This window comes from Bacillus rossius, chromosome 5 (assembly GCF_032445375.1).
Source record: "Bacillus rossius redtenbacheri isolate Brsri chromosome 5, Brsri_v3, whole genome shotgun sequence".
NCBI classification, from domain to species: Eukaryota; Metazoa; Arthropoda; class Insecta; order Phasmatodea; family Bacillidae; genus Bacillus; species Bacillus rossius.
Window position 1 is genome coordinate 27,855,090 of NC_086333.1, and position 27,977 is coordinate 27,883,066.

Here is a 27,977-nt window from a genome sequence, read left to right on the forward strand (position 1 = left end):
GTTAATTAATCAAAAATCCAAATTAAATATATTAGTGAAACATACAACAAAAATATAAAGAAATATATTTAAAAAAAAACTATAAAATGATGTACGGGACATACTGAGGCGTGCAGCACGCCTACTTTAGTAAGTTTGGTTATCTTTGATAATTATAAAAACTAAAAAAAATATATATATATAATTCAGAACTTTACTTCTATTGTAGGAAACAGAGACAATGTTGTTTTAAAAAAGAAATATCACAATATATATATATACTGATTAAAATAACAATTTAACACAGTGATATTATTATTTCATAATAGGTAGGTCTCAATGATTGGAAATAAAATTAAAGTTGTAGTTTGAAAACAGCCAAATTATAAATTCAATGAGATGTATACATAAGAAAATTGAGCACTTTATTAACATTTCACCACTAGGCAATTTGAGAGAGTTAAGTAAACTTTGTGAAGCTTTACTCTGGGAAAGCTGGAAGGCCAAATAGTTGTGGCTTAAAGTCTTCTAAAGTGGCCAGAACTCTGGTGGCTCGCTTCGTCCTGTCCTCCGGGACCCTGGGGTCTGGCACCATCACGACCTGCATGCCGGCGGCCAGAGCGCCCTCCACTCCGTTCGGGGCGTCTTCCACGACCAGGCACTGCGCTCAGCACAACCACTCGCAGCAAACTGCACCACTTCATCCACCAGTATGCTAGAGAGTACGCCTTGGAGCTACTCAGATCTCAATTACAATTGAATGGCCTACGCTTAAGAGGCCACTCCAGTGTTTAAGGGGCACTACGCAACCCGCGTTAACCTCATAAGATTCAATGCTATTTTCATTATGCTTATAACTAATTAACTAATATAGATTTCGAAATGATGCTTGCTGGATATGTAAGACAACGATGCTCTCATCAAAGCCCCTTTCTTCAAAAACGTGCATACATTATGGTTAAAACCTAGACAATACACTTATTGATATTAGTAAAGATTAGTATAAAACCATATTTACTTTTCGTTTTACAAACGTAGTTCACCAATCGATGACAGTAACGTGAAAGATTGGTGCGTTTACAATTAAGTATATCAGAATTAACAGAATCAATATATCGTGGGCTTGATATGACTTCTACGTGGGATATTCGTCAAATAAGATCCATTTGGTTATTAAAAAATAATAAACTCGTTAGAACAATTTTTATTGACATTTTTAGTATGCTACATATCTACTTAAAATTTTCACGTTATCTCAATTCAGTTTCAAGCACTTTTCACAACGCTGCATCAGTTTCTTTAACCCTTCTGCATAGAAGTTTGCTGCCTGGAAATTAAATATATTGACAATCGTAATTTTGTAATATTTGCTGTAATTTTTGACCCACGTTTCATAAAATCAAACAAATTGACGCCCTTTTCGTCCCAAAAATAATTTTAGTCATAATTTTTTGACTCGAGTGCGTAGGTTGTTAAACGTTCTTTGGAGATGTTTACTTAACGTCTTTACGTAGGTACAAGCATTGCGTGTTCGAAGTCCGTGATGCTTATGACCATGGCGTCCGTTCCATTCCCAGGCGGTGAAAGAAACCTGTGCAGCGTTAACGAAACGTGTTTGCAACGGAATGGCAATTATGTGAGAATATGAAGTTGATGTGTAGTAAACTAAAACTGTCAATAAAAACTTTCCTTTGAGTTTATTATATTTTTAGTGAACAAATGGATCTTACTTTACTAATATCCCTTGTACATACAAATGTAATGATTCATAATTGTCGCGTGGCATTAAGCTGTTGACTGAGAATAACAGCTATCATTATGTGAAAGTTAATTCAAAATAGACAATCATGGCTAAGAAGAATATACAGTTGGCGGGAAAGAACTTTTGATTGGTTATAGCTGATAATGATGTATTGTAGGAAGAAAAGAGAAAAAAGCTGAGGATTAATTAGCAGCTTTTCAAGAGAAGAGAAAACTCTTGGGAAAAATTAAACGCAGTGTTAAAAGTATTTTTCTTAGTCATTATTTTTCGTCTTCTAGTACATGGTGTTTTAAAAAAAAACAATTGTGAATAGTATTTCTTTATAAGTTTTTGTTTACGAGCTAATAGGCTGCAATTCAATGTCGCAATCGTAACCATATGACTGGAATTTAAAAAAAAACTGTCAACATGAATAAATGTAGAATTATCCTACTAATATTATAAACGCGAAAGTTTGTAAGTATGGATGAATGTTTGTTACTCTTTCACGTAAAAACTACTGAATCGATTTGAATGAAATTTGGCCTACGGCTAGCTTATAACCTGGATTAACACATAGACCCCATATTGATATGAAATTCCATCCCTAAGGGACAGAAAAAGTGATAATTTCATTTTATAACAGAAAAAATCATAGGTCATAGAAATAAATAGTGAGTGAGTGTCATTTCTCTATGTCTGACACACGATCATACACATCGTAAGGTCTGGCAAATTAATATTTTTCTCCTTGGTGAGACCAGTCCGCTTAGTGGAGCTCGCAGCGGCTAGTAAAATAAAGGCGCTAATAACAGTTTTGTTCTTAACTTCGTCAATAGATAGAGTTGCCTTGAATTTTAAACGCACCATCGTTTGATGCGTTTGTCAAATCTTTAATTTTCGTTTGTTTGAGCCGTATGCGTTCCTATACCATTCATCCGATTGCGATGAAATTTTGGTGAATTGTTATGCGCATGCCCATGAAGGTTACTGAGATGGTATAACTATTTTTCAATAGTTGGAGCACGAACCGTGTCAAAAAATGTGTTTATTTCATTTTATATAGCAGCACTTTGTCTGTTTTTGCATGACACAATTTATTTAAATATAAAAGAGAGACAGAGATAGAGTGAGATAGAGACGGAGAGATAAGTTGGGATATGGCGAGGTATAGAGAATGAAATGGGTTGGATAAATATATATACCTATAGATGTATAGAGCTATATAGACTTATATATAGAAGATATAGAGATATTGGGAAGTATATAATTATGTAGATATAAAGAGATAAATAGAGATAGAGAGATACATAGATGTATATAGATGTAGATAGAGATAAATATATATATATAGAGATGGATAGATGATTTGTATATGTGGAACTACTTCATACATATTACAAAACAAAACTGAATGAGGCATTGCAGTGCAGGCCAAGCATTAGCTAGATAATGGAATCTTTTCAATATTAGTAATCTCTTATTTTTCAGCTTTTTTCTATATTGCTTTATAAAGTCTAAATTACATACAGACCAGGTAAATAACTATAAACTGGCAGAACAACGTCTGTCGGGATCTGAAAGTGATATAAATTAATTTTCACACTTGACATTCAAATTAAGAAGACAATTACTAACTACATCTGATTTCGAAAAAAGGTCCCCTTCACCCTGTGTTCAGCCCGGGCAACGCCGGGTATTGCAGCTAGTAGCTAATACTTTATCAATCAGCAACATTTTCTAACAAATATGTATTTCAACAATGCACATTATAACTACACGCAAAACATTACCCCCATATTGACATGGTATTTTTTCATTGTTTTCTTTTTTTTGGCTGGAAGTAATGACCACAATTTCAATAATGAACGGTAAATTATTTTACTGTGTCGAAGCATAAGTAAAATAGTAAACCCTGACCTCACTACTTGTTCTCGTATCATGTAAAAAAATATATGTTACTAATTGCTAAAAATATCATATCGTATGCTTTATTTGTATTAACAGGAAGAATGATAATAAGCCTTTTTACAACGATAATAATAAAAATAAAGGTCATAATTATTGTTTCAAAAACAAGCTGTTTAACACAAATATAATACATGCAGGAACATTTAGTGGCAAATGTTGACTACATTATAAAACACACAAAAATAAAGACCGAAACTATTTAAATATAATTAAACCTTAGTACAATGTTTTCCATTTTTTTATATTTATTTTTATATTCAACGTATACCTGTCATAAATATTCATCTTTTTAAGCATACATAAACAAGTGAACATTATCCCTAATAATCCCTACTAATATTATAAATACGAAAGGGTGTTTGTCTGGTTGTATTTTCATGCATAAACGTAGTAACGGATCGACATGATGTTTTGCATATAGACAGTTTATGGGCCAGAGAATTACATATGCTATATATAATTATGACATTCCATTCCTAATGGAGTGAAAAAATGGCTAAATTCAGTTTTATAATAGAAAATCATAGGAGATTGGTCATAGACACACAAATAGTGATTTTATGTCAAATTACTCTATGTCCGCTACACGGTCATATGGTAAGGCCTGGCCTCTTCCTATATTTCTCCTTAGCAAAACCAATATGCTTAGAGAAGCTCGCAGCTGCTAGCGAACTAAAGGTGCTAATAACAGTTTAGTTTAGAACTTCGTCAATAGATGGCATTGTCTTGAATTTGTAACGCGCTATCGTTTGGTGCGTCCGTCACGTGTTGCCTAGGGGTTACCTGCCCTCCCACAAAATGAAGCTGAAGATTGGCGTCCCGGTTTTTCTGATACGTAGCAATCGATGGGACTGAAAAAACACAATTTCCCGTTTTTTCAAGTCTATATCCTACAGACTTGAAACTCAGTAGTGATGTTCCTTATATCAGATGTGTTTAGCCAGGGAAATGTCGGGCACTTCAGCTAGTACTGAATAAAATTATAAAACAGTTACAAAATTAAAGATTTTTTTCCTTAATAATCTATTCTTTACTGACCCATTCAGCCCCGAAAAACAAACATAGAAATGGCCCATAAATGGTTGTTTATCTATGAATGAGATGCAAACTGGAGATTAGCGCAAAATTGTTTTGGAAGAATATATGTGTAACCTTGTAACCGAACTCTGTAAATATTTAAAAAAAATAAAGAAGAATAATTTTATAAAAAGTAAGTCCATGCCTGGAATATACGTATTACTTGAAAAAAAATACTGCTGCATGAAACGCTAATAATTTATGTATTAAAAGGCGATAGAACATTTTAGATTCATCAATCAATTAGTTTTTTTAAAATTAAATATGAGAGAAAATTGTCCTGCAAATATTTAAGCTAAAGATTATTAATAGCTTTTATTAATTTTCATTATCTAATACAATAGTTAGTGAGACCTTGTTTCATTTAACGTATTAGCTTAGTATAATTTTGGTTAAAAATATTCCACACTCGTCTTTGATATTTTTTTCTTTTGCACTATTTTTATATTTGCAACACATGAGAATGAGATAATTATTTTGACAGTGCAGAAATAATGGGAAATTCCCGGCTATAGTATTACACTGTCTTAATCAGTATTACAGTCTATACACCAAAGCAAATTTTTATGATAAAACATATGTTTTATCTCTTCATATTTATTTCGTTTCCCTACTAATGTATTCTAGAACAAAAAAAGATCAATTAACCTGTGTATGGAGTGTATACGGCAAATGAGGGAACTGGCACAAGCTTAAACCGGGTGGGATTTCAGGTTCCCCCCCCCCCTTTATTTTTCTTTCATCTTTTCTAGGTATATAAATCTTATGTATTATTGGAAAAAAAATATTATTGGGAAGAAATGAAACAATGTCGCAGACATTTTTATTTGTATAAACATTTTTACGGTTAGCTTTTATTTATTGATAAAAATATAGTTATTTGTTACTATCAAATCTAATTAGTTTTTTTATTAAATGTTTAAAACTTTAAAACACTGGTCTGACATTTTAACGCTCGCCCATTACAAAAATACAGCACATACACGATTTCAAACAGTTCCGGCCTCAGAATGAATATTGCTCCCTTTGAGTCATTTATCTCGCGACCGCGATCACGTGTCAAGCAAGCGAAAATCGTTTAATAACTCTGAGGCTTAACTATATTATAATTATATTATATTATAATATTTGAGATTAAATTTGCTAAAAATATCTTACTGCTGTCGATACAGCTTACAAACTCTACCATATATAACACGCTCATAGCATGTGAACAAATATCGGTGTAAGTGTAATTTCTACAAAATATTTTCAAATCTATAACCGTAACTGCTAATAATAAAAATGTTTATAATGTTTTTAAACCCAACGTTGATTGGGAATCGACCTACGGTTGTGCAATCAAGAGGCTGGCGTCCTGACCACTTTTTTTAAAGATGAGTGGTACACTGGCAATTCTTAATGTTGTATTCTTTTATGTGACCCCAAGACGTTGTGTAATTGTAGGTGTTGTTGTAGTTGCGGGGGTTACGGGTAAGCTCAAGAGAGACGATTAGGACAGTACAATTGACACCCATGTTGTACACGGGATTCGAACCCAGAGCCCCCGCGCAGAAAGCTGGTGCGTTGGAGACTGCGCTACGGAGGCCGACACCACTCTACCAAACCTCCCGACTGTCTCTCAAAAAAGCAGAAGTTACTTTTGAAGAAATAAAAATACTGTATGTTACAGGATCTGAAAGAGGCAGGCCTATGCCCGTGGGCTCAGTGGGATACAACCACGGAAATGCTGCAATGCGACCAGGGGCGTGCCTAGGGGGGGGGGGGGGGGGGGACGAGTGGGACCGGACCCCCCCCCCCCCCCCAGGGCTAAAAAATTGCTATCATTAAATTCATAAAATGGAAAAAAATAAATATTTAGTATGATATTAAAATAAATTCAATGACACGTGCATAAATGTTTAATTAAACAGTACTTTTAGATAGCCTAAATCAGCAATATTGAACACGTATTTTTCAAAATTTTCCCGGGGGAGGACCCCCGGACCACCCGCCTAGCTGGGGGGTATTCCATACCCCCCAGACCCCCCGGAAAGGCCCTACCCTTCTGCCTGACCCCCCCCCCCCCCCCCCGCGAGCAAAATCCAGGGAAAGCCACTGAATGCGACCCAGTCACTACGTCAACACGTCACTGCTGGGGCCGGGTGCAAGAGAGAGAGAGAGAGAGAGAGAGAGAAAGCGAGAGAGAGACAGACAGAGAGACAGAGAGAGAGAGACAGAGAGAGAGAGACAGAGAGAGAGAGAGAGAGAGAGTGGTGTGGTACCTGCGCTGGCCGCGGCTTGTCGGGGAACCGGCACGCGCACACGAGGAAGATGTCCGGGGCCGGCTTGCCTCGCTTCACCTCTGGGTCCGACGACGCCGCCACGGTGTGGCTGAACAGGCTCCACAGTTCCTGGTGCCTCGACATCTTCAGCCTGGTGGCGCGCATGCTGCTGCTGGTCGCTATGGCTATGGGCACGTTGTGCTCTGCGAGGTGCCGCACGAGTCGCTCCACCCCTGCAGCAACACAGCATATAGCTATGGCTATGGGCACGTTGTGCTCAGCGAGGTGCCTCGCGAGTCGCTCCACCCCTGCAGCAACACAGCATATAGCTATGGCTATGGGCACGTTGTGCTCTGCGAGGTGCCTCGCGAGTCGCTCCACCCCTGCAGCAACACAGCATATAGCTATGGCTATGGGCACGTTGTGCTCTGCGAAATGCCTCGCGAGTCGCTCCACCCCTGCAGCAACACGGCATATATCTATGGCTATGGGCACGTTGTGCTCTGCGAGGTGCCTCGCGAGTCGCTCCACCCCTGCAGCAACACAGCATATAGCTATGGCTATGGGCACGTTGTGCTCTGCGAGGTGCCTCGCGAGTCGCTCCACCCCTGCAGCAACACAGCATATAGCAGTAGTATATAATAGCCGGTCCTGAAACTGGCTTCTGGCTGTGGTGCTTGGTGCCGAGCCACATCTCTGACGTCACGTCTATCTGTGACGTCACGTCGGCCATCTTGGACGAGCGTAACGGGACACAGCGTAACGGGACACGGTGTAACGGGACATAACGTAACGGGACAAGTAGATCACGGCGGCCATTTTGGATCCGCCATCTTGGATCCGCCATCTTGGATGACGTCATTTTGTTTTCTCGAACTTTCCACCATTTTGTTTTCCGCCATCTTGGATTATGACGTCACCGTTGCAATTTCCGTTACGGCCGCCATCTTTAACTTTTTTATTTATTATCCGATTTTAATGAATTTTTTTTTAAATTTATAAAAAAAATTAAATTAATAAAATTTTAATAAAATATTTATAAATATTGAACTTTTTAGACACGGAGTTCGGAGTCCTCGGTTCGAACCCGACGAGGTCAAAAAATTAAAAATGGCGACCGATCCTTCCCCCTGTGGTGGCTGCTGACAGACTGCCCCCCACCACTTTTTTCAAAGCATATATATCGACAGTGAGCATGACGTCATGTCCGCCATCTTGTCTTCGATGTTGGAAACCATCATCATTGTATCGGCGGCGAGAGTGCGCTGACGCCTAGTTAGTTTGATTCTTACCCGCTAGAGTGCAGTAATCATTTATTACTGTGACACCCGCCATCTTGAAATTTGGCCGCCATCTTGAAAATCCGTAATTTTAATGCTAGAGATTCGGGAAAAAGTTCAAAATCCATTAAATAAATTTGTAATCTATATACTGATTGATTAGATCGACTAAGGTCCTTGGTTTGATCCCTGGCCGATACAAAACAACTTTAATTTAAAAAAATACTAAAAAAGTGACAGGATTGAGAAAATAAAAAACACCGCAAGTACTTTTAAAAACTTTTATTACATAAATTCAATACACTACTACAAGCACAAAAAATAATACACAGACATAGAACTAAAGTCTTGTGGATTTCTCGACGTCTGCATCTGCCACCCACGAATTAAAGCGAGGTGGAAAGCCCCACCACTTGACGTAGGACAGTCCTTTTCTTCGTTTTATAATCTTCTCCACCAAGTACGTATCGGGATACAACGTAGGCTGAATCTCTTCGGCATAGAAGCCGCCACGGATAGGTTTGTGGTCCAAATCTTCGAGGTAGTAGGTCCTAGGCTCTGATTCACGAACATGTGTCACATGGAAAAGTTCGGGACTCCAGTTCGCAGTGAAACCTTTCTCGAAGATACCTTTCTGCTTGGAGATTCGCACAATGTCACCGACGTTAGCTTTACGCTTTCGTGGATCTTTCTTCTTCATGTTGGAAAACACTGTTCGAAGCAGGCGATTGTCCCTTACATCCTTTGGCTTCATTTTCGTGGTAGAATGCGCCGCGGAATTATACTCGTTTATTAGTTTCGGCAAGATGTCAAGCCACTTGTAATTTCCGTTAGCCGTGAACTGCCGCCACATCTTGGAACGCAAAGTTCTGTTAAACCTTTCGACAACGGAGGCTTTGACGTTACTAAATGTAGAGTAGTGTTTGATGCCATACTTCTTCATCAAAGCCTTGAAGGTTGCATTGTAGAATTCTTTCCCGAGGTCCGTTTGCAGGTGCGACGGTACACGTCCATCACGCAAAATATTGTTCATGGCCTTGGCTACTTCAGTTGCAGTCTTTGATTTGACAGGTCTAGCCCAAGCGAACTTGCTATAAACATCGATGACTGTCAACATGTACTTGAAACCTTTATTCAATCGGGAATACGGTATCATCTCAACAAGGTCCGCCTGGAATAAATCATCAATTCCACGAACTATGACTTTGCGACGAAGGTATTTTCGTCTAGCAGGAGCATGAAGTTCGTGAGCGATTCCGGTTCGACTCATTGTATGTAGCCGGCTTAAGGAATTAAGCATTTTCACAAGCAAAGTCTTTAATGCCGCACGAACTGACTCGTCGACTCCGGTTCCAACTGGTTCGCAGGCCACAGGATCAGGAACACAGGTTTCCAGCTGGTCATCTTCTGCGACGTTGACAACTCCGACAAGACATGGTCGGTGACGTCTGTGACCACGTCTACGCCTGGGCTTTGGCTCAGTGCTAGTTGGGACAGATTCACTGCCTGAACTGCGATGACGAGACGCACACCGTTTGGACGTCTGCGTAGAAGCATCGCAGGCCGCAACAGGTTGCAACACGCTCATGTTTGGTGTTGCACGTGCAGACGAGGCGACTACCTCTGCGATGCTAGCAGGAAGGATTGTGTACGGTCTCATGTGATAGACGGCACAGTTTCCAGGTTCGCAACAATCTAATAGCTGCTGAGTCGGTTCGTAGGACACAGGAAAGTGAGCAAACCGCCAATGCTGAGCATCTCCATCACAGGTTTCTGTATATGTACGTAGATACCCAGAATCCCAGTAGCTGTACTCGACACTGCTGAAGCTAGGTCTTGCGCTCACGTACACGTTAGCAGGATGAAATGTAAACATCTTCTTGCAGGTCGAACGTTAACTGAAGGCACGTACGTATGTACGCCATTTATATATGCAGGCTCCTACTAACATTGTGTGTGCCATTTCTGCATTAGCTGCGAGTTTGTACAGGCAGAGACACGTTCAAACTTGTCACATGGCTGCATGTCGTATATTGCACTAAGCTTGTGCAGGGAAGGACAGCCATAGTCGGTCTGTATATCTACGATTTCAGCTGCTCCAACGTCGCACAGTTCTCGTAGCCATTTTTTCTGTTCGGGTCCGGCAACGTAGATTATTTCGTTTTGAACTAGTAAATCTCCAATAGTGGTTTTCACTTGGTGGTACGGAATTTTTCCTTCGTCCCACTCTAGTCCGTGATAGTATTTACATAGCCATTCGTTCGAGCGTTTACTTTTTTCGTCTAGTAGTTTCCAAGGATACGGAGGTCGGAAGCTGCGGGTTCGAGTCTTGTCTCCAGAGGTGACTGCAATTTCTTTGAGAACAAAGCCGTTTTGGCTCTGAAAACCTTGCAGGTTGCAGTACATCTTGTCGCTAGCAATGCTCGATCGTAACTGAATTATTATCGCAATCGAAACAGTATTTAAGTCAGAATTTTCACAAGTTTGTCTCGACAATTGTACGATGCAAGCCGATCGTGAAGTATCAGACAAAAAGCATAGGTGTTTGGTGGAATATTTCCGCTAGTCGTTATCTCGATCCTACAGTCGATGATGTTTGAATTTAATCGATCATCCTGTTTGGAAACGTCAAACACCATTAACGGAGCCTTGTTCTTGAAACTGTCGGGACTCAGTATCGGTGACTGTCTCCGTCCATAGTAAGCTTGCTGAAACTTGGCATACATTTGATATGCGAGAAGAAATCTTCCACTTTCAAAGTCCATGTTCATATCAACGTACGGATAACTTTCGCTGTTTAAAAATATTTTTACATTACGTAATTGACAGTTATCGAATAAGGAACGACTTACTCCTGCATTGAGCTGTCTTCCGGTCTGAAGCCCGACGATGATGTATCTTGGTTTTTCCGTAGCGAAGCTGGACTTTACTATCCAATTGATACGCTGACTATGAGGCAAGCCAGGATAAGTTTCCAGGCTCCAGGATCGGAATGGCACATCGAAGTTCTTGTCATTTTCTATGTTCTTCAACATCTTGACTCGTTCAACGGTGCTCACTTGGATGTGGGGCAGCATCCACTCGATAGACTGTAGTGTTAGCGAGACATCTTGAGGGTTTTCTGCAGCGACGACAATTGCATTAATGTGCGTGTTGGCTAGAAGCAGTACGAGCTCTTGTTTCGAATTAATGATTATATGCCTGTAGTCCTCAGCGAATCCAAGAAGCATGGACAGAGGAACACAAACTTCGAACTTTCCTTCGGCATAAATTGGAAGCTTATATTCATCCTCGAGAGCCCAACCGGCCATCTTTGCAGCAGTCAGTTCATTTGGCGTGAGCGAAAGGTAATTTTTCATAGCAGATGTTATGCCTACATCTCTTGTCTGGTCTACCTCGACGCCATTGAGTACATAAGTAATGCGCTCGATGAGGTGAAGAATACCATTGCAGGATATTGACGTCGTTGTCGGATGCGTACCATCCGCCTTTGTAAGCATGCCTCTTATACGTAGAAATGACTGTGAAGGTAAAGTACAAATATCTTGGTGCTGTACAGCAATGCGTACTTCCGATGGAAGTGCGTACGGTCCGAGCAGGAAAGGCTGGTACTCGTGCAATTCCATTTTCGTAATGCTGTCATCAAAAATTACCGGATCTTCCACGTTGAGGATTTCGTCTTCCATATTTATTCGGCAAGTGTCCAATACTAAGAAGATACTTTATGTTGTCAGGTGTTAATGCACCGATGTCTGGTAGAGAACTGTTCTTATTCACGTCAATACGACTTCTTTTATAACTGTTCGGTGTTACGAACTTTATGCCCATCGCTTCAAGTGCAGCCGTAATGTAATTTCTTCGTCTTGAAAATTCACCAATCGTCCTCGCTGGTCAACGATTCTGACGACGACTTCGTGTGCACACTTCACGACGACTGGAACGTAAATGATACTTTGCGGTACTTCGACCAGTTTATATCCTGGCGGGACCATCGGCGAAAATTCGTGCAGCATGTTGCTTAGTCTTCCGTTGAGATACGTTCCACTTGCCAAATTACAGTTTATTCTTATGACATTCACAGGCAAAATGTTTACTGCGCGCGTAGATTCGTACGTTCTTCCTGCATCATACACCTTTGATTCGAATCCTAACATCGAACCTATGGACCCAGGTTTCGTAAAGTCGACAATTTCACTGCATGTTAGAATGCTTTTTTGAGTGTTTGGATTTCCACGCAGTTGAAAGTCTACATCCTGTGGTAACATATCCCTGATGTAATTTGCAATGTCGTCAATTTCGTAAGATCCAACAGGTAACTGTATTTCATGAGCGGTCCCATCGCTTTTCAGGAAGCAGATCTTACAGTTTTCTTCGTCGATATTCGGTATGGCATTATACGTTTGAAAATCTACGAGTCCGATACACCATTCTCCGTCTAAATCCAGAGGCGGGAAATGAACCGCCCGCAGCTCAGATGCGTGACCTGTCAAGGTAAGTGTTATCGACATGACTAATAAATTATCATCACTGCACAACCTTTAAGTAGCAATTTTTATTTGTCAGCTAAATTATTTTTTTAGTTAAAAAGCGAAGACACAAGTGTCCGCAGTTTGTTTGATTAGGCCTCTGTTCCGTTTCGTAATTGTAGAACAGTGTAGTGGTCCGGCCCAGGTACCGCCTAAGTTCAGGCGGAGGTCTCAAATTACCGAAACTGTCGTAGTAAGTAGCTTTTTTTCCAGACTTTATATACGCTACCCAGTGCGTGCCGCGACCTGCAGTCGTGTCTAAATTAATTATGGCGCGTTCGTTGGTTTTTGGTTTGCTGGGTAAAGTGTCTCGCATAAACACGCCGCAGAAATTTGGTATTTTCAATTTGCATGCGTACTTTATTAAATCTACGTTGGTGAGCGGTCGTTTCGGCAGAGAACTTAGGATTTTCGTTTCTTTTTCATGCCTCGGCCTGATTTGTGAGGACGTAAGTACAGTCCTGCGCCGTTTTTTTTTACCGATGGCAATGGCTTCCATGCTTGCATTATGTCTACGTGCTTCTTTTAACTGCTTTCGCTCATTCTTCGAAGTGTTGACTGCCCGCACTATACCGCTCGTTGCACCGATGAGGCCGCCGAGAGCACCCAATGCAGGCAAAAGCAAAGGAAGAAATCCTCCTATAATCTTCTTGTCGAGAGTCTGTAATTTTTGCTTGGCTTTTTGTATGCCTGCTCCAGTCTTGCGTTTGGTCTTGCGTGTGTTAGTCTTTGACTTGATGGAGCTGGCTCGACGAGCACCCAGTCCTAATTTGGTCTTTGCCTTCATGATTTTAGATACGCCCCAGGCCGCGATTTTTTCTCCTAGACCCGCGTGCGACGATTTACTAATATTTTCAGCTTCCTGTGCCAATGTCTCGTCGGCCCGGTGCCTGGATTCCAGATCCTTGCTGAGGGAATACGCAATATCGTGCTGCTTGCACTTTTCGTCGAGAGAATTAATGCCCACGTCACCGCGAGCTAACCTTTTCGATAGTTTAGTGCCGGGGCCGCAAAATCTGTAGCCGGGAATGTGTAGCTCGAATGGTAGATTGTTTATCAGCGAGTTTACGAGTCCTGCACCGATGTGTTTATTGTTCTTACCTCTTCGAGTCATTACGCGCAACTGACCAGAAAGTATAAATGTGTTTGATTATATACAATTTATTTAGTACAATGCAGGTCGTCAAGCAAGATGTTTGTTTGCCCGTGCGCATTACGCAAAACGATGAAACTAGCGGTCGCGAATCGCGACATGGCTTACTGTTGCCTTCTGCTGTACGATGCATAATGGCGGGACCGTCAAACTGTGGCAAGACGTGCGTTCTACTGAGTTTACTGGAGGAGCCAAACGGTCTTCGGTTCGAGAACGTTTACTTGTATTCCAAGTCGTTGCAACAGCCAAAGTACCAGCGCCTAGCAACTGTTCTACGCTCGGTGGAAGGACTGGAGTATTTTCCGTTTAGCGATAATATCGATGTGGTGTCTACCGACGAAGCAAAGCCTAATTCCGTGTTTGTGTTCGACGATGTAATGTGCGAGAAGCAGGGTATTATACAAGAGTACTTTTCCATGGGCAGGCACGTCAAGGTAGACTGCGTATACCTGTGTCAGACGTACAGTAGAATACCCAAACATCTCCTACGAGATAATGCGAATGTTATAGTGCTTTTTCGCATGGACGAACTTAATTTACGTCACGCCTACGACGACCACGTAAACACCGACATGTCGTTTCAGGAATTCAAAGACATGTGTTCCTTGTGTTGGAAAGACGAGCACGGATTCATAGTCATCGTAAAGGACTGGCCTCTATATAAGGGCAGGTACAGACGAGGTTTCGATCAGTTTATCGTCAAACATGAGTCATAGCATTTCGAAATTCGGTCGTAGCAGCAGACATACTGTATGCCCCGACTCTGATATCCGCAAATACATTATACTACTGTCTCAAAAAGTAGAAAGTGTGAAAAACGAAATAATAGAGTATCTCGTTGCCATCGACCTGCGTGTGGAAGCCTCGGATTCTCGCATTCGCGACATGATCGAAGTATCGAATGCACAAAGACGTGACGATTTGAGGACTTTTCAAAGTAGTCTGAAAGCATCACTATCTCACTTGTCAACTAATTAAGATTTTGCCACACACAAGAAAGAAGTTTCTGCGAATGAATAAAAAAGTATATAAAGAGGACTTGCAATACGTTTTCAGCCAGTACAATGTCAGACCTGGCCAGTGACCTTCATCGAGCTATACAGTCTGTTCGTGAAAAATATTTACTTGCTAGACGAACCAGACTTGCACGTGAGATGGAAAATGAGGAGATATTTAAACCAATCACTAGTCGCCTCGACGAACTTAAAAACAAGGAAGAACCAGCCTTCATTGTGAAGACAGAAGTTGAAGATGAAATGCCAACTGTAAAGAAGAGAAAGTATGAACCAGATCGAGAAGAAGAAGACTTAACAAGTACAGAGACCATGCACAAGAAAAAAATACCGAAAAAGGGACATCAAGTGAATGCAATGGTCCGACCATACCTGATATCGTTTACGAGTCGGAATAATGACACGACCTATGGAGTGTACAGAAAACATAATAAGTGGTTCCTCGGTGCTAAAGAAATAGACTTTCTACCAGGAAATATCGTTCGCGTAGAAGAGTTCAAAACGCGCGGGACTCCTGGTCTGTACGAATTGCTGTTTCGCAGGGAGCCTAAAGGATATTCTCACAAAGACTTACAAGAGTACAAAAAACTGCTAGAGCTAACCAATGCACATTTTCGCGATAACGATCCAGATAGTGGTGTATATAAAGACGTAGATCATGAAAAAATCGACATTCTCGCTAATCTCTTCAGTGAACTAACAATACATGGCGAAGGTTTAAAAAAGCTAGAAAGTGGTCAGATATTTGACTATGTATATTGGGACGATCCTAATGAATTAGTTGATCGCCTTAGAATTCTACATGCTTCGCTTAGCGTAGGAAACTATTCGCACATCAACGAAATAGTCTCCATACTTGAAGAACTGAGGGAAGCCGGCTACATACAATGAGTCGAACCGGAATCGCTCACGAACTTCATGCTCCTGCTAGACGAAAATACCTTCGTCGCAAAGTCATAGTTCGTGGAATTGATGATTTATTCCAGGCGGACCTTGTTGAGATGATACCGTATTCCCGATTGAATAAAGGTTTCAAGTACATGTTGACAGTCATCGATGTTTATAGCAAGTTCGCTTGGGCTAGACCTGTCAAATCAAAGACTGCAACTGAAGTAGCCAAGGCCATGAACAATATTTTGCGTGATGGACGTGTACCGTCGCACCTGCAAACGGACCTCGGGAAAGAATTCTACAATGCAACCTTCAAGGCTTTGATGAAGAAGTATGGCATCAAACACTACTCTACATTTAGTAACGTCAAAGCCTCCGTTGTCGAAAGGTTTAACAGAACTTTGCGTTCCAAGATGTGGCGGCAGTTCACGGCTAACGGAAATTACAAGTGGCTTGACATCTTGCCGAAACTAATAAACGAGTATAATTCCGCGGCGCATTCTACCACGAAAATGAAGCCAAAGGATGTAAGGGACAATCGCCTGCTTCGAACAGTGTTTTCCAACATGAAGAAGAAAGATCCACGAAAGCGTAAAGCTAACGTCGGTGACATTGTGCGAATCTCCAAGCAGAAAGGTATCTTCGAGAAAGGTTTCACTGCGAACTGGAGTCCCGAACTTTTCCATGTGACACATGTTCGTGAATCAGAGCCTAGGACCTACTACCTCGAAGATTTGGACCACAAACCTATCCGTGGCGGCTTCTATGCCGAAGAGATTCAGCCTACGTTGTATCCCGATACGTACTTGGTGGAGAAGATTATAAAACGAAGAAAAGGACTGTCCTACGTCAAGTGGTGGGGCTTTCCACCTCGCTTTAATTCGTGGGTGGCAGATGCAGACGTCGAGAAATCCACAAGACTTTAGTTCTATGTCTGTGTATTATTTTTTGTGCTTGTAGTAGTGTATTGAATTTATGTAATAAAAGTTTTTAAAAGTACTTGCGGTGTTTTTTATTTTCTCAATCCTGTCACTTTTTTAGTATTTTTTTAAATTAAAGTTGTTTTGTATCGGCCAGGGATCAAACCAAGGACCTTAGTCGATCTAATCAATCAGTATATAGATTACAAATTTATTTAATGGATTTTGAACTTTTTCCCGAATCTCTAGCATTAAAATTACGGATTTTCAAGATGGCGGCCAAATTTCAAGATGGCGGGTGTCACAGTAATAAATGATTACTGCACTCTAGCGGGTAAGAATCAAACTAACTAGGCGTCAGCGCACTCTCGCCGCCGATACAATGATGATGGTTTCCAACATCGAAGACAAGATGGCGGACATGACGTCATGCTCACTGTCGATATATATGCTTTGAAAAAAGTGGTGGGGGGCAGTCTGTCAGCAGCCACCACAGGGGGAAGGATCGGTCGCCATTTTTAATTTTTTGACCTCGTCGGGTTCGAACCGAGGACTCCGAACTCCGTGTCTAAAAAGTTCAATATTTATAAATATTTTATTAAAATTTTATTAATTTAATTTTTTTTATAAATTTAAAAAAATTCATTAAAATCGGATGATAAATAAAAAAGTTAAAGATGGCGGCCGTAACGGAAATTGCAACGGTGACGTCATAATCCAAGATGGCGGAAAACAAAATGGTGGAAAGTTCGAGAAAACAAAATGACGTCATCCAAGATGGCGGATCCAAGATGGCGGATCCAAAATGGCCGCCGTGATCTACTTGTCCCGTTACGTTATGTCCCGTTACACCGTGTCCCGTTACGCTGTGTCCCGTTACGCTCGTCCAAGATGGCCGACGTGACGTCACAGATAGACGTGATGTCAGAGATGTGGCTCGGCACCAAGCACCACAGCCAGAAGCCAGTTTCAGGACCGGCTATTATATACTACTTATAGCTATGGCTATGGGCACGTTGTGCTCTGCGAGGTGCCTCGCGAGTCGCTCCACCCCTGCAGCAACACAGCATATAGCTATGGCTATGGGCACGTTGTGCTCTGCGAGGTGCCTCGCGAGTCGCTCCACCCCTGCAGCAACACAGCATATAGCTATGGCTATGGGCACGTTGTGCTCTGCGAAATGCCTCGCGAGTCGCTCCACCCCTGCAGCAACACGGCATATATCTATGGCTATGGGCACGTTGTGCTCTGCGAGGTGCCTCGCGAGTCGCTCCACCCCTGCAGCAACACAGCATATAGCTATGGCTATGGGCACGTTGTGCTCTGCGAGGTGCCTCGCGAGTCGCTCCACCCCTGCAGCAACACAGCATATAGCTATGGCTATGGGCACGTTGTGCTCTGCGAGGTGCCTCGCGAGTCGCTCCACCCCTGCAGCAACACAGCATATAGCTATGGCTATGGGCACGTTGTGCTCTGCGAGGTGTCTCGCGAGTCGCTCCACCCCTGCAGCAGCACAGCATATAGCTATGGCTATGGGCACGTTTTGCTCTGCGAGGTGCCTCGCGAGTCGCTCCACCCCTGCAGCAACACAGCATGTGGCTATGGCTATGGACATGTTGTGCTCTGCGAGGTGCCTCGCGAGTCGCTCCACTCCGGCATGCACAGACATTCTAGCCAGAGGCGCCAGACAGGGGCAAACGGGGACAGACGGGGGCAGACGGGGGCAGACGGGGGCAGACGGGGGCAGACGGGGGCAGACGGGGGCAAACGGGGGCAGACGGGGGCAGACGGGAGCAGACGGCGCTTGTGCCTTGTCCGCCGCACTTGCGGGGTCGTTTAACTGGCAGAGTGATTTTTACGTAGTCTTAGAACGCAAGAAAATGTTTCAGGGCAGAAGAATGGAATCATTTATATTGAGATACGTACATTTATATCGCCTAATATTTAAATACTTGCAGTTTTTTCGCTTACTATCCAATTTAGATGTATTAAAGAGAGTAGTATACAAATGTATTTCCTAGATCTGGCGCCGGCGCGTGGATTGTGATTGTCGGTCCGCCATCTTGGATTTGTGACGTCACGGCGGCAAAAATTCCTCAAAATTCCTCATAAATGACTCAAAATGACTCAAAAATTCACGTTTTAAGAAAAAAATTCCCGTTTTCGAGGGAAAAATTCCCATTTCGAGGGAAAATTTCCCGTTTTATTCCTCAAAAATCCCAACGGCTAGAAATGTCCTGATAGAGGCTTAAGCATCCTTAACTCAAGCCTCAGTTAAGCCTCTATCAGGATGTGACCTTGACCTTTGACCTTGACCCCGACGGCCATCTTGAATCCACCATCTTGGATGACATCATTTCGTTTTCTCGAACATTCCGGCATTGTGCTATCCGCCATTTTGAATTATGACGTCACCGTTGCAATTTCCGTTACGGCCGCCATCTTTAACTTTTTTATTCATTATCCGATTTTAACAAAATTTTTTTTTAAAATTATAAAAAAATTTAAATAATAAAATTTTAATAAAATTTTTTTAAAAATCATACATTAACGACACGGAGTTTGGAGTCCTCGGTTCGAACCCGGTGAGGGCAAAGAAAAATTAAAAATGGCGACCGATCCTTCCCCTACGGTGGACGCAGGCATACTGACTCCCTCCACTTTTTTTTTCAAAGCATAAATATATCGTCAGGTAGTATGACGTCATGTCCGCCATCTTGTCCTCGTCTGCTGGAAGCCATCAACAGTGTATCGTCGGCGAGAGTGCGCTGACGCCATGTTAGTTTAATTCTTATCCGCTAGAGTGCAGTAATCATTTATTATTGCTGTGACACCCGACATCTTGTCATTTGGCTGCCATCTTGAAAATCCATAATTATTTAGCTAGAAATTCGGGAAAAATTCCAAAATGCATTAAATAAATTTGTAATCTATATACTGATCGATTAGGTCGACTAAGGTCCTTGGTACGATCTGGGACGATGCAAAAAAATTAAATATAACATCAATTTAACATAATAGTAACAGGTTCGAGGAATTAAACACCACGAGTTCTTTTACAAACATAATATTTATTACATAATGTCTATTCTACTACAGGATCATTTGCGAAAGCCAGCAATCTTATAATCATTTAGTTCCGCAGCGGTGTGAAATGACTAATTCTTAGCTCCAATCGGTTTATACTAGACAGAGTCCAGCCAGAACCTTTACAGACATAGTCCACCTCTTCTTGACAGAGTTTCTGGATACCGTTTTTAACAGTTTGCTTCACATCGTTAGAACTGTAAATTACTGCAGCCGATGTCTTGAATGCACACTTCTTCACTTTGTCATCGAACGGATATGGCTTTCCATATATACAGTCCAACCACAAGTTATATTTCAAAGGTCCGTTTGTTGCTACATCATCAGTAAGCTGATTGATTATCTTCTGTCTGATATCGTCAAGAAAATTACAAATGTCTTTCGACTCACCTAACGTATTTAAATAATAGTAGTCCTTCAATGTTCCACGAAATGCAGACTGCGCCAAGTAGAAACCATTATCGTTCACTTGTAATGCGCCGAACACAGTCTTAGGTTTATTTTCCTGTTCAGACGTCATACCAATCGGTTGCTGCACATCGGTTTTCTTGCTTGTACGCTCACGAGCCTTCAACCTAAACCGAGGAGTCGAAATTTCTGCAGGTAGTTCAGCAGTAGGCACACGGACTTCACCTTTACAGTTTTTCGCATGTCGACGCAAATTATCAATTCTAGTAAACCATTCATGACACTCATCACATCGAAACTTCATGCGAGATGGATTCTTCGTGCATTTGCTCCGCTCATGTCTTCGTGCATCATGAGCAAATGCGAACGACGTATCACAGTAGCTGCAAGGATACCGTGGTGATGAAGACGAACCTTTCAGACCCGATCCAGATACTGACGTTGCCGCAGTAGTACCATTTCCAGGCATTCTCTTATGCACATCGATGCATCGTTGTTGCGACGAAACCTTTACTTTCTGCCGCACAGCAGGACCTTTGCATGCCTTCATGTGCGTTTTCATATTATCTTTTCTGGCAAACTGCTTATGACATTTCTTACAAACAAACATTTTACGATATAGGTTCTTGACACATTCGCTCCTCTCGTGTCGCCGAGCATTGCTATTGTTTGAGAAAATCTTGTCGCAGTAACAGCACCGATGTTCGTTAGTTGTTGTCGATTCGGCATCCATTGAAGTCTCCATTGATGGCGAACCAGCGTTCGCCGAGTTTCCCTGTGCAGCCAGCACTAGCGGCATTAAAGTCTCTTCTGCTGGCGGTACCACGTCTGTTGAAGTCTCCTCCAGTGTTGACATCGACGTTGCCAACGGGATCTGCTCCACCATCGTCGACGCTGACGTCAAGGTTCCCGCAGTCGATGGTACAATCTCCATCGAGTTCGTCGTTAAAGTCGGTAAAGATGCCATCGAGTTCGCAAGAACAGGTAATTACGTGATTAATGCACCAGAAGAAACAAACTAGGTGATCCTTACACCGACGACATCAGTAACAAACTGAGCGACCTGCTGTCTAGGACTCACTTATATACATGCACCGTATGGAATAATACGCTAGTCAAATCAAGAACCATTTACAATAATACTAGAGTCAAAACAACATTAAAAATAGAAGGACCATCAACGAAAAGGCAGCACATTTGGAAGCACCGACAACGAAAAGGCAGCACATTTGGAAGCACCGACAACGAAAAGGCAGCACATTTCAGTTTGTTACTGATGTCGTCGGTGTAAGGATCACCTAGTTTGTTTCTTCTGGTGCATTAATCACGTAATTACCTGTTCTTGCGAACTCGATGGCATCTTTACCGACTTTAACGACGAACTCGATGGAGATTGTACCATCGACTGCGGGAACCTTGACGTCAGCGTCGACGATGGTGGAGCAGATCCCGTTGGCAACGTCGATGTCAACACTGGAGGAGACTTCAACAGACGTGGTACCGCCAGCAGAAGAGACTTTAATGCCGCTAGTGCTGGCTGCACAGGGAAACTCGGCGAACGCTGGTTCGCCATCAATGGAGACTTCAATGGATGCCGAATCGACAACAACTAACGAACATCGGTGCTGTTACTGCGACAAGATTTTCTCAAACAATAGCAATGCTCGGCGACACGAGAGGAGCGAATGTGTCAAGAACCTATATCGTAAAATGTTTGTTTGTAAGAAATGTCATAAGCAGTTTGCCAGAAAAGATAATATGAAAACGCACATGAAGGCATGCAAAGGTCCTGCTGTGCGGCAGAAAGTAAAGGTTTCGTCGCAACAACGATGCATCGATGTGCATAAGAGAATGCCTGGAAATGGTACTACTGCGGCAACGTCAGTATCTGGATCGGGTCTGAAAGGTTCGTCTTCATCACCACGGTATCCTTGCAGCTACTGTGATACGTCGTTCGCATTTGCTCATGATGCACGAAGACATGAGCGGAGCAAATGCACGAAGAATCCATCTCGCATGAAGTTTCGATGTGATGAGTGTCATGAATGGTTTACTAGAATTGATAATTTGCGTCGACATGCGAAAAACTGTAAAGGTGAAGTCCGTGTGCCTACTGCTGAACTACCTGCAGAAATTTCGACTCCTCGGTTTAGGTTGAAGGCTCGTGAGCGTACAAGCAAGAAAACCGATGTGCAGCAACCGATTGGTATGACGTCTGAACAGGAAAATAAACCTAAGACTGTGTTCGGCGCATTACAAGTGAACGATAATGGTTTCTACTTGGCGCAGTCTGCATTTCGTGGAACATTGAAGGACTACTATTATTTAAATACGTTAGGTGAGTCGAAAGACATTTGTAATTTTCTTGACGATATCAGACAGAAGATAATCAATCAGCTTACTGATGATGTAGCAACAAACGGACCTTTGAAATATAACTTGTGGTTGGACTGTATATATGGAAAGCCATATCCGTTCGATGACAAAGTGAAGAAGTGTGCATTCAAGACATCGGCTGCAGTAATTTACAGTTCTAACGATGTGAAGCAAACTGTTAAAAACGGTATCCAGAAACTCTGTCAAGAAGAGGTGGACTATGTCTGTAAAGGTTCTGGCTGGACTCTGTCTAGTATAAACCGATTGGAGCTAAGAATTAGTCATTTCACACCGCTGCGGAACTAAATGATTATAAGATTGCTGGCTTTCGCAAATGATCCTGTAGTAGAATAGACATTATGTAATAAATATTATGTTTGTAAAAGAACTTGTGGTGTTTAATTCCTCGAACCTGTTACTATTATGTTAAATTGATGTTATATTTAATTTTTTTGCATCGTCCCAGATCGTACCAAGGACCTTAGTCGACCTAATCGATCAGTATATAGATTACAAATTTATTTAATGCATTTTGGAATTTTTCCCGAATTTCTAGCTAAATAATTATGGATTTTCAAGATGGCAGCCAAATGACAAGATGTCGGGTGTCACAGCAATAATAAATGATTACTGCACTCTAGCGGATAAGAATTAAACTAACATGGCGTCAGCGCACTCTCGCCGACGATACACTGTTGATGGCTTCCAGCAGACGAGGACAAGATGGCGGACATGACGTCATACTACCTGACGATATATTTATGCTTTGAAAAAAAAAGTGGAGGGAGTCAGTATGCCTGCGTCCACCGTAGGGGAAGGATCGGTCGCCATTTTTAATTTTTCTTTGCCCTCACCGGGTTCGAACCGAGGACTCCAAACTCCGTGTCGTTAATGTATGATTTTTAAAAAAATTTTATTAAAATTTTATTATTTAAATTTTTTTATAATTTTAAAAAAAAATTTCGTTAAAATCGGATAATGAATAAAAAAGTTAAAGATGGCGGCCGTAACGGAAATTGCAACGGTGACGTCATAATTCAAAATGGCGGATAACACAATGCCGGAATGTTCGAGAAAACGAAATGATGTCATCCAAGATGGTGGATTCAAGATGGCCGTCGGGGTCAAGGTCAAAGGTCAAGGTCACATCCTGATAGAGGCTTAACTGAGGCTTGAGTTAAGGATGCTTAAGCCTCTATCAGGACATTTCTAGCCGTTGGGATTTTTGAGGAATAAAACGGGAAATTTTCCCTCGAAATGGGAATTTTTCCCTCGAAAACGGGAAATTTTTTCTTAAAACGGGAATTTTTGAGTCATTTTGAGTCATTTTTGAGGAATTTTGAGGAATTTTTGCCGCCGTGACGTCACAAATCCAAGATGGCGGACCGACAATCACAATCCACGCGCCGGCGCCAGATCTAGGAAATACATTTGTATACTACTAAAGAGGAAATTTCTATATATATATATATATATACATACACACACACATACATACATACACCATCCAAGTTGAATAAAAACATTTGGAATAGAGGTTTTTTTGGCAAGGTTTTCGTTTCCTTGGTTTGAAAAAAAGCGAGGTGGGGGTTAAGATAAGTTATTGCCCCGGGTGGAAACTAGTCTATTTACGTCCCTGTCTACAGCTCGTCTAGAGAGAGCATGGCAAGTACGGACACGCCCAACACCATTCAAACACCTTTCAGGAATACAGGGAAAGAAATCAGCCATGTTGTGTAGTAAGAAATCGAACCAGCATTTAAAAAAAACAAAAAAAAAACACGGGAAATAAAATCAGCATGACTAAATCGGTATCTAACTCAGATCATTCAGAATTTAACTCGCATATTTTACCATTGCGTCAAGTCGCTCAGTGTTTACAAAAATTACTTATGAAGATAAACTCGCTAATTGCTCTCTTAAATGCTCCAACAAAACACGTGAAACAGCTACAGAGATAAAAAATTCTAATAATGAAAAGATGCCATTCTTTTTAATTTTGGTTATGAAAACATCTGATGTTTAGGGGATGTCCATTAGGATAAGTTTGAAAACACACATGCAGTCTCTTAAACAATTACACAATCCCTTTTTTAAGAACTTGGGAAAACCAATAAACATTCAACACAGTTAAATAGAAGCATGAAATTATGTATCTAACACTTTTCTAATTAAGGAAATAAAAATAATAATTTAAAGAAGAAAATTTTGTTCTTAAATAATACTTAAAATCGTAGAACAAGTACAAATATATATTTTTATATAAAAAATATACATTTTAATTTCCACCAAGATACAAAACATCATGTTGATGGCAGATTTCTTATTTATTTGTGGTATAAAAATCGATCATCTTTATTTTTACTGATCTTCGCTATAGCACCTAGCTCTACAAGAACGATTGAACATTTCTCTCTTACATTTATTTCAGTGAGTTCCGAGCACAAGTGTGTAAGCAAATTTTTGGAAACGTAGGTAGGGCCTACGTGATTATTGATTTTCGCGAGTGTTCTGTACCACAATAATACTATTGGTCAACGTTTGGTGACTACAAGCTAAAGCTAAATGTAAAAATTATGTAGGTTATACAAACGTGTATATTGGTCAGACAAGTGAGTGTACATGAGACACGTCTGTAAAATAAATTCTTAAAAATTTCTGCATTCAATTTCTACATAGTAATGATCATCGAAGCGTACGCATAAATTTCATTTGGCGAGCGGAGTACAACAATAAAACCACTTTTACCCATTTTTGCTTTCTATTTTTCCCCCCCTTTGGTTAATGGGAATTATAGATTTTTAAAGATACTTTAGAATTTCTGAATTTTTAAAAAATAAACTTCCTTCCCCTCCCACCAGGTAAGCCAATAACATCAGTTTTGAAGCTTCAAGTAGACCAAAAAACATTGCCTGGTAAAGAACTCAGCTGATTAAACTTGGGTTCTATCCTTTTTTACTCGCTAGTAATGTGCAAAAGTTGAGGGAAGTTATTAAACACAATTTTAAGAAAAAAAGAGTAATGTATTATCAGCGGTTCCACAGAATTTAAATAAATATATACTCCCAAAGGTCAAATGTTGAACTTTTTTTTCGTTTGTGAATGCATAATTCTTCGATATTACGTTCTAAAAATTGAACTTCTTGGGCCGAGTCTGCAAAACTACAACAGAGCCTTGTGACGGGGTTAACGCCCATTGTCTCCGCCCGAGTAATCTGTGCGATACCAGACTCAAGGTCAATGAAACGTGCCGCGAGCACGTGAAAATCAACAGAAAGTACCCGGGATCAGTTTCCTGTGCTGCATTAGAATGGTCTTGGCCTTAGCGACCCGTTTCTGCCAACGAGTAAACTGTTACAAATTTTAAACCTAAAATTTTACGAAGAACGCTGGTTTCAAATTACCAAGGGATCTTCGTAATTTACCGTATCTACATATTTTTTTCCAGGTACTAAGTTCACTTCCCTTGAGTACGGCGGCACAAGAATAATCTTGGTCTGTCAGCAGAACTTGAAACACTGAGGACCTCGTGACCGAAGCAAGGACAGCAGTGAGGATCGTCGCCAGGGTTCCAACAGGCTGCTCTGGCTCACCACTGGCCACCTCGCTCCGTGTCTGAAGACACGTTGTTTTCCAAATGCGACTCTTTGGTCGTGACGCCGTGTTCGCGTAGCACTCACCGGGCATGGTGTTGACCGTGGGGAAAAGGACCTGTTCTCGTTCTCGCATGTACTCCGCCATCTCCTCGGCTGTGATGGGCAAGCCGAGATCGTTTATGATGATGTTGTTCGAGTCCAATTCGGGAGTCCCAAGAATTTTGATCTTTGTCTCAAAAGTATATGTCTTGCCATACTTGCTTGCTAATTCAGTATGTATTTTTTCATAAAGTCTTTCTGTATCTGGAAAAGAAATATTTCACTTATCACATGTGCATATTTAAATTGTCAACAAAACACTTTTTTTTGTTTACTTACTTTTACATTTATTAATTTGTAGAAGTGGCAAATAATCATAAACATATCACGGGCCTGGAACCGACTGGCTTGGAACGATTCGTGGGAAAACGGAAGCGGCTAAGGTAATATTTTTCCTAAACTTTTAAGCTTTTGAAATTTTGTATTTCTGCCCGTGGTTAAAAATGAATGGTAGGTAATAATAATATTACAAGTATGTTATTTAAGTGTTTTCATAAATCAAAAACAAATTTATACTTAAATTCATGCGGGCAGGAAACATTTGTAAATCAGATCATTCTCCTAACAGGTGATTCATTACCAACTTATATAAGTTGCTGAGGAGACTGGGAATTATAAATAATGTGGAATTGGCAAGACTGCTAACTGATTTTTTTTAACCAGGTTCTCGTGAATGGCTCTACGAGTTAAGAGATATATGTAATTTGTTTTGCTCATATATATATATATGTGTGTGTGTGTGTGTGTGTGTGTGTGTGTGTGTGTGTATGCAAAGATTTCCAGCAGTTCTTTTAATAAAATCATTAAAAATAATTTAGAGCAACGTTTTAATAACTTAACGTTTATTATTGTTAACATAAATAGTGACGTCTGCCTAACAACCCTGGAAAATGTGAAGCACAAGATTTTATGAAACTGAGAGTACGTTATAGCTGAGTTATTCTTCTGTACTCGTGCACAGTGTGTGTGTTACATATTTTTTGGTCATTCACACGTGACGCATGCAATGACTTCACAAGGCTCAAATATTTAGTGGGAATAAACCAGTTTATGTGTAAGTGAATTAATAAACAGTCAATCGTTATCTTAAAATGTGAAAGTGCATAGTGAGTAGATAGGAAGGGGCAAATATTATATTAGCCTATAGTATCATTGATTATAGCGAAATATTTTGAAGATTGTCTCTCTTCCATTTTGATAACTATAATTTTTATCATTTTTTTAGGATATACACATGTATGCCTTGATGTTAGTAAAGGAACATAGCACATTGTCACAATAATTTCATAGGTGTAACGTTTACAAGAGCGAACCCAAACAATGGTGAAAGCAGGGTAATGGTAAATGGCCTTACCTAACAAAAGTCCATCGCAGTCAAATATAACATGAGTCACCGGCCGATAACAAGCCTTATCTTTTACTTCTCGCATTTCCATTGTAATTTTAAACACTTTCTTTTAGTTAACAAATATATTTATTTCACAGTAACTTTACTTTAAAAAAAAATGACGTCATTCAGAAGAAGCAGTTGGGCCAAAGACAAAATAATCAAAAGAAAAAATCAGTTCCAAAACGATAAAAAATATGAATGTATTT

The 27,977-nt window shown here is 40.8% G+C and overlaps 2 protein-coding genes across 3 annotated transcripts in view; one reads left to right on the top strand and one right to left on the bottom strand.

The window, feature by feature from the left end:
- LOC134531665 (intraflagellar transport protein 88 homolog) overlaps positions 1 to 27,977 on the top strand; it is a 150,706-nt gene that overhangs the window by 5,543 nt on the left and 117,186 nt on the right. The window lies entirely within an intron of this gene.
- On the bottom strand, positions 174 to 27,942 carry LOC134531666 (pseudouridine-5'-phosphatase). Its single transcript, XM_063367449.1, has 4 exons — positions 27,736 to 27,942; positions 26,367 to 26,585; positions 7,033 to 7,265; positions 174 to 640 (listed from the first exon to the last, which is right to left on the bottom strand). Exons 1-4 carry the CDS (start codon positions 27,815 to 27,817, stop codon positions 461 to 463), a joined length of 714 nt encoding a protein of 237 aa, XP_063223519.1. The 5' UTR covers positions 27,818 to 27,942; the 3' UTR covers positions 174 to 460.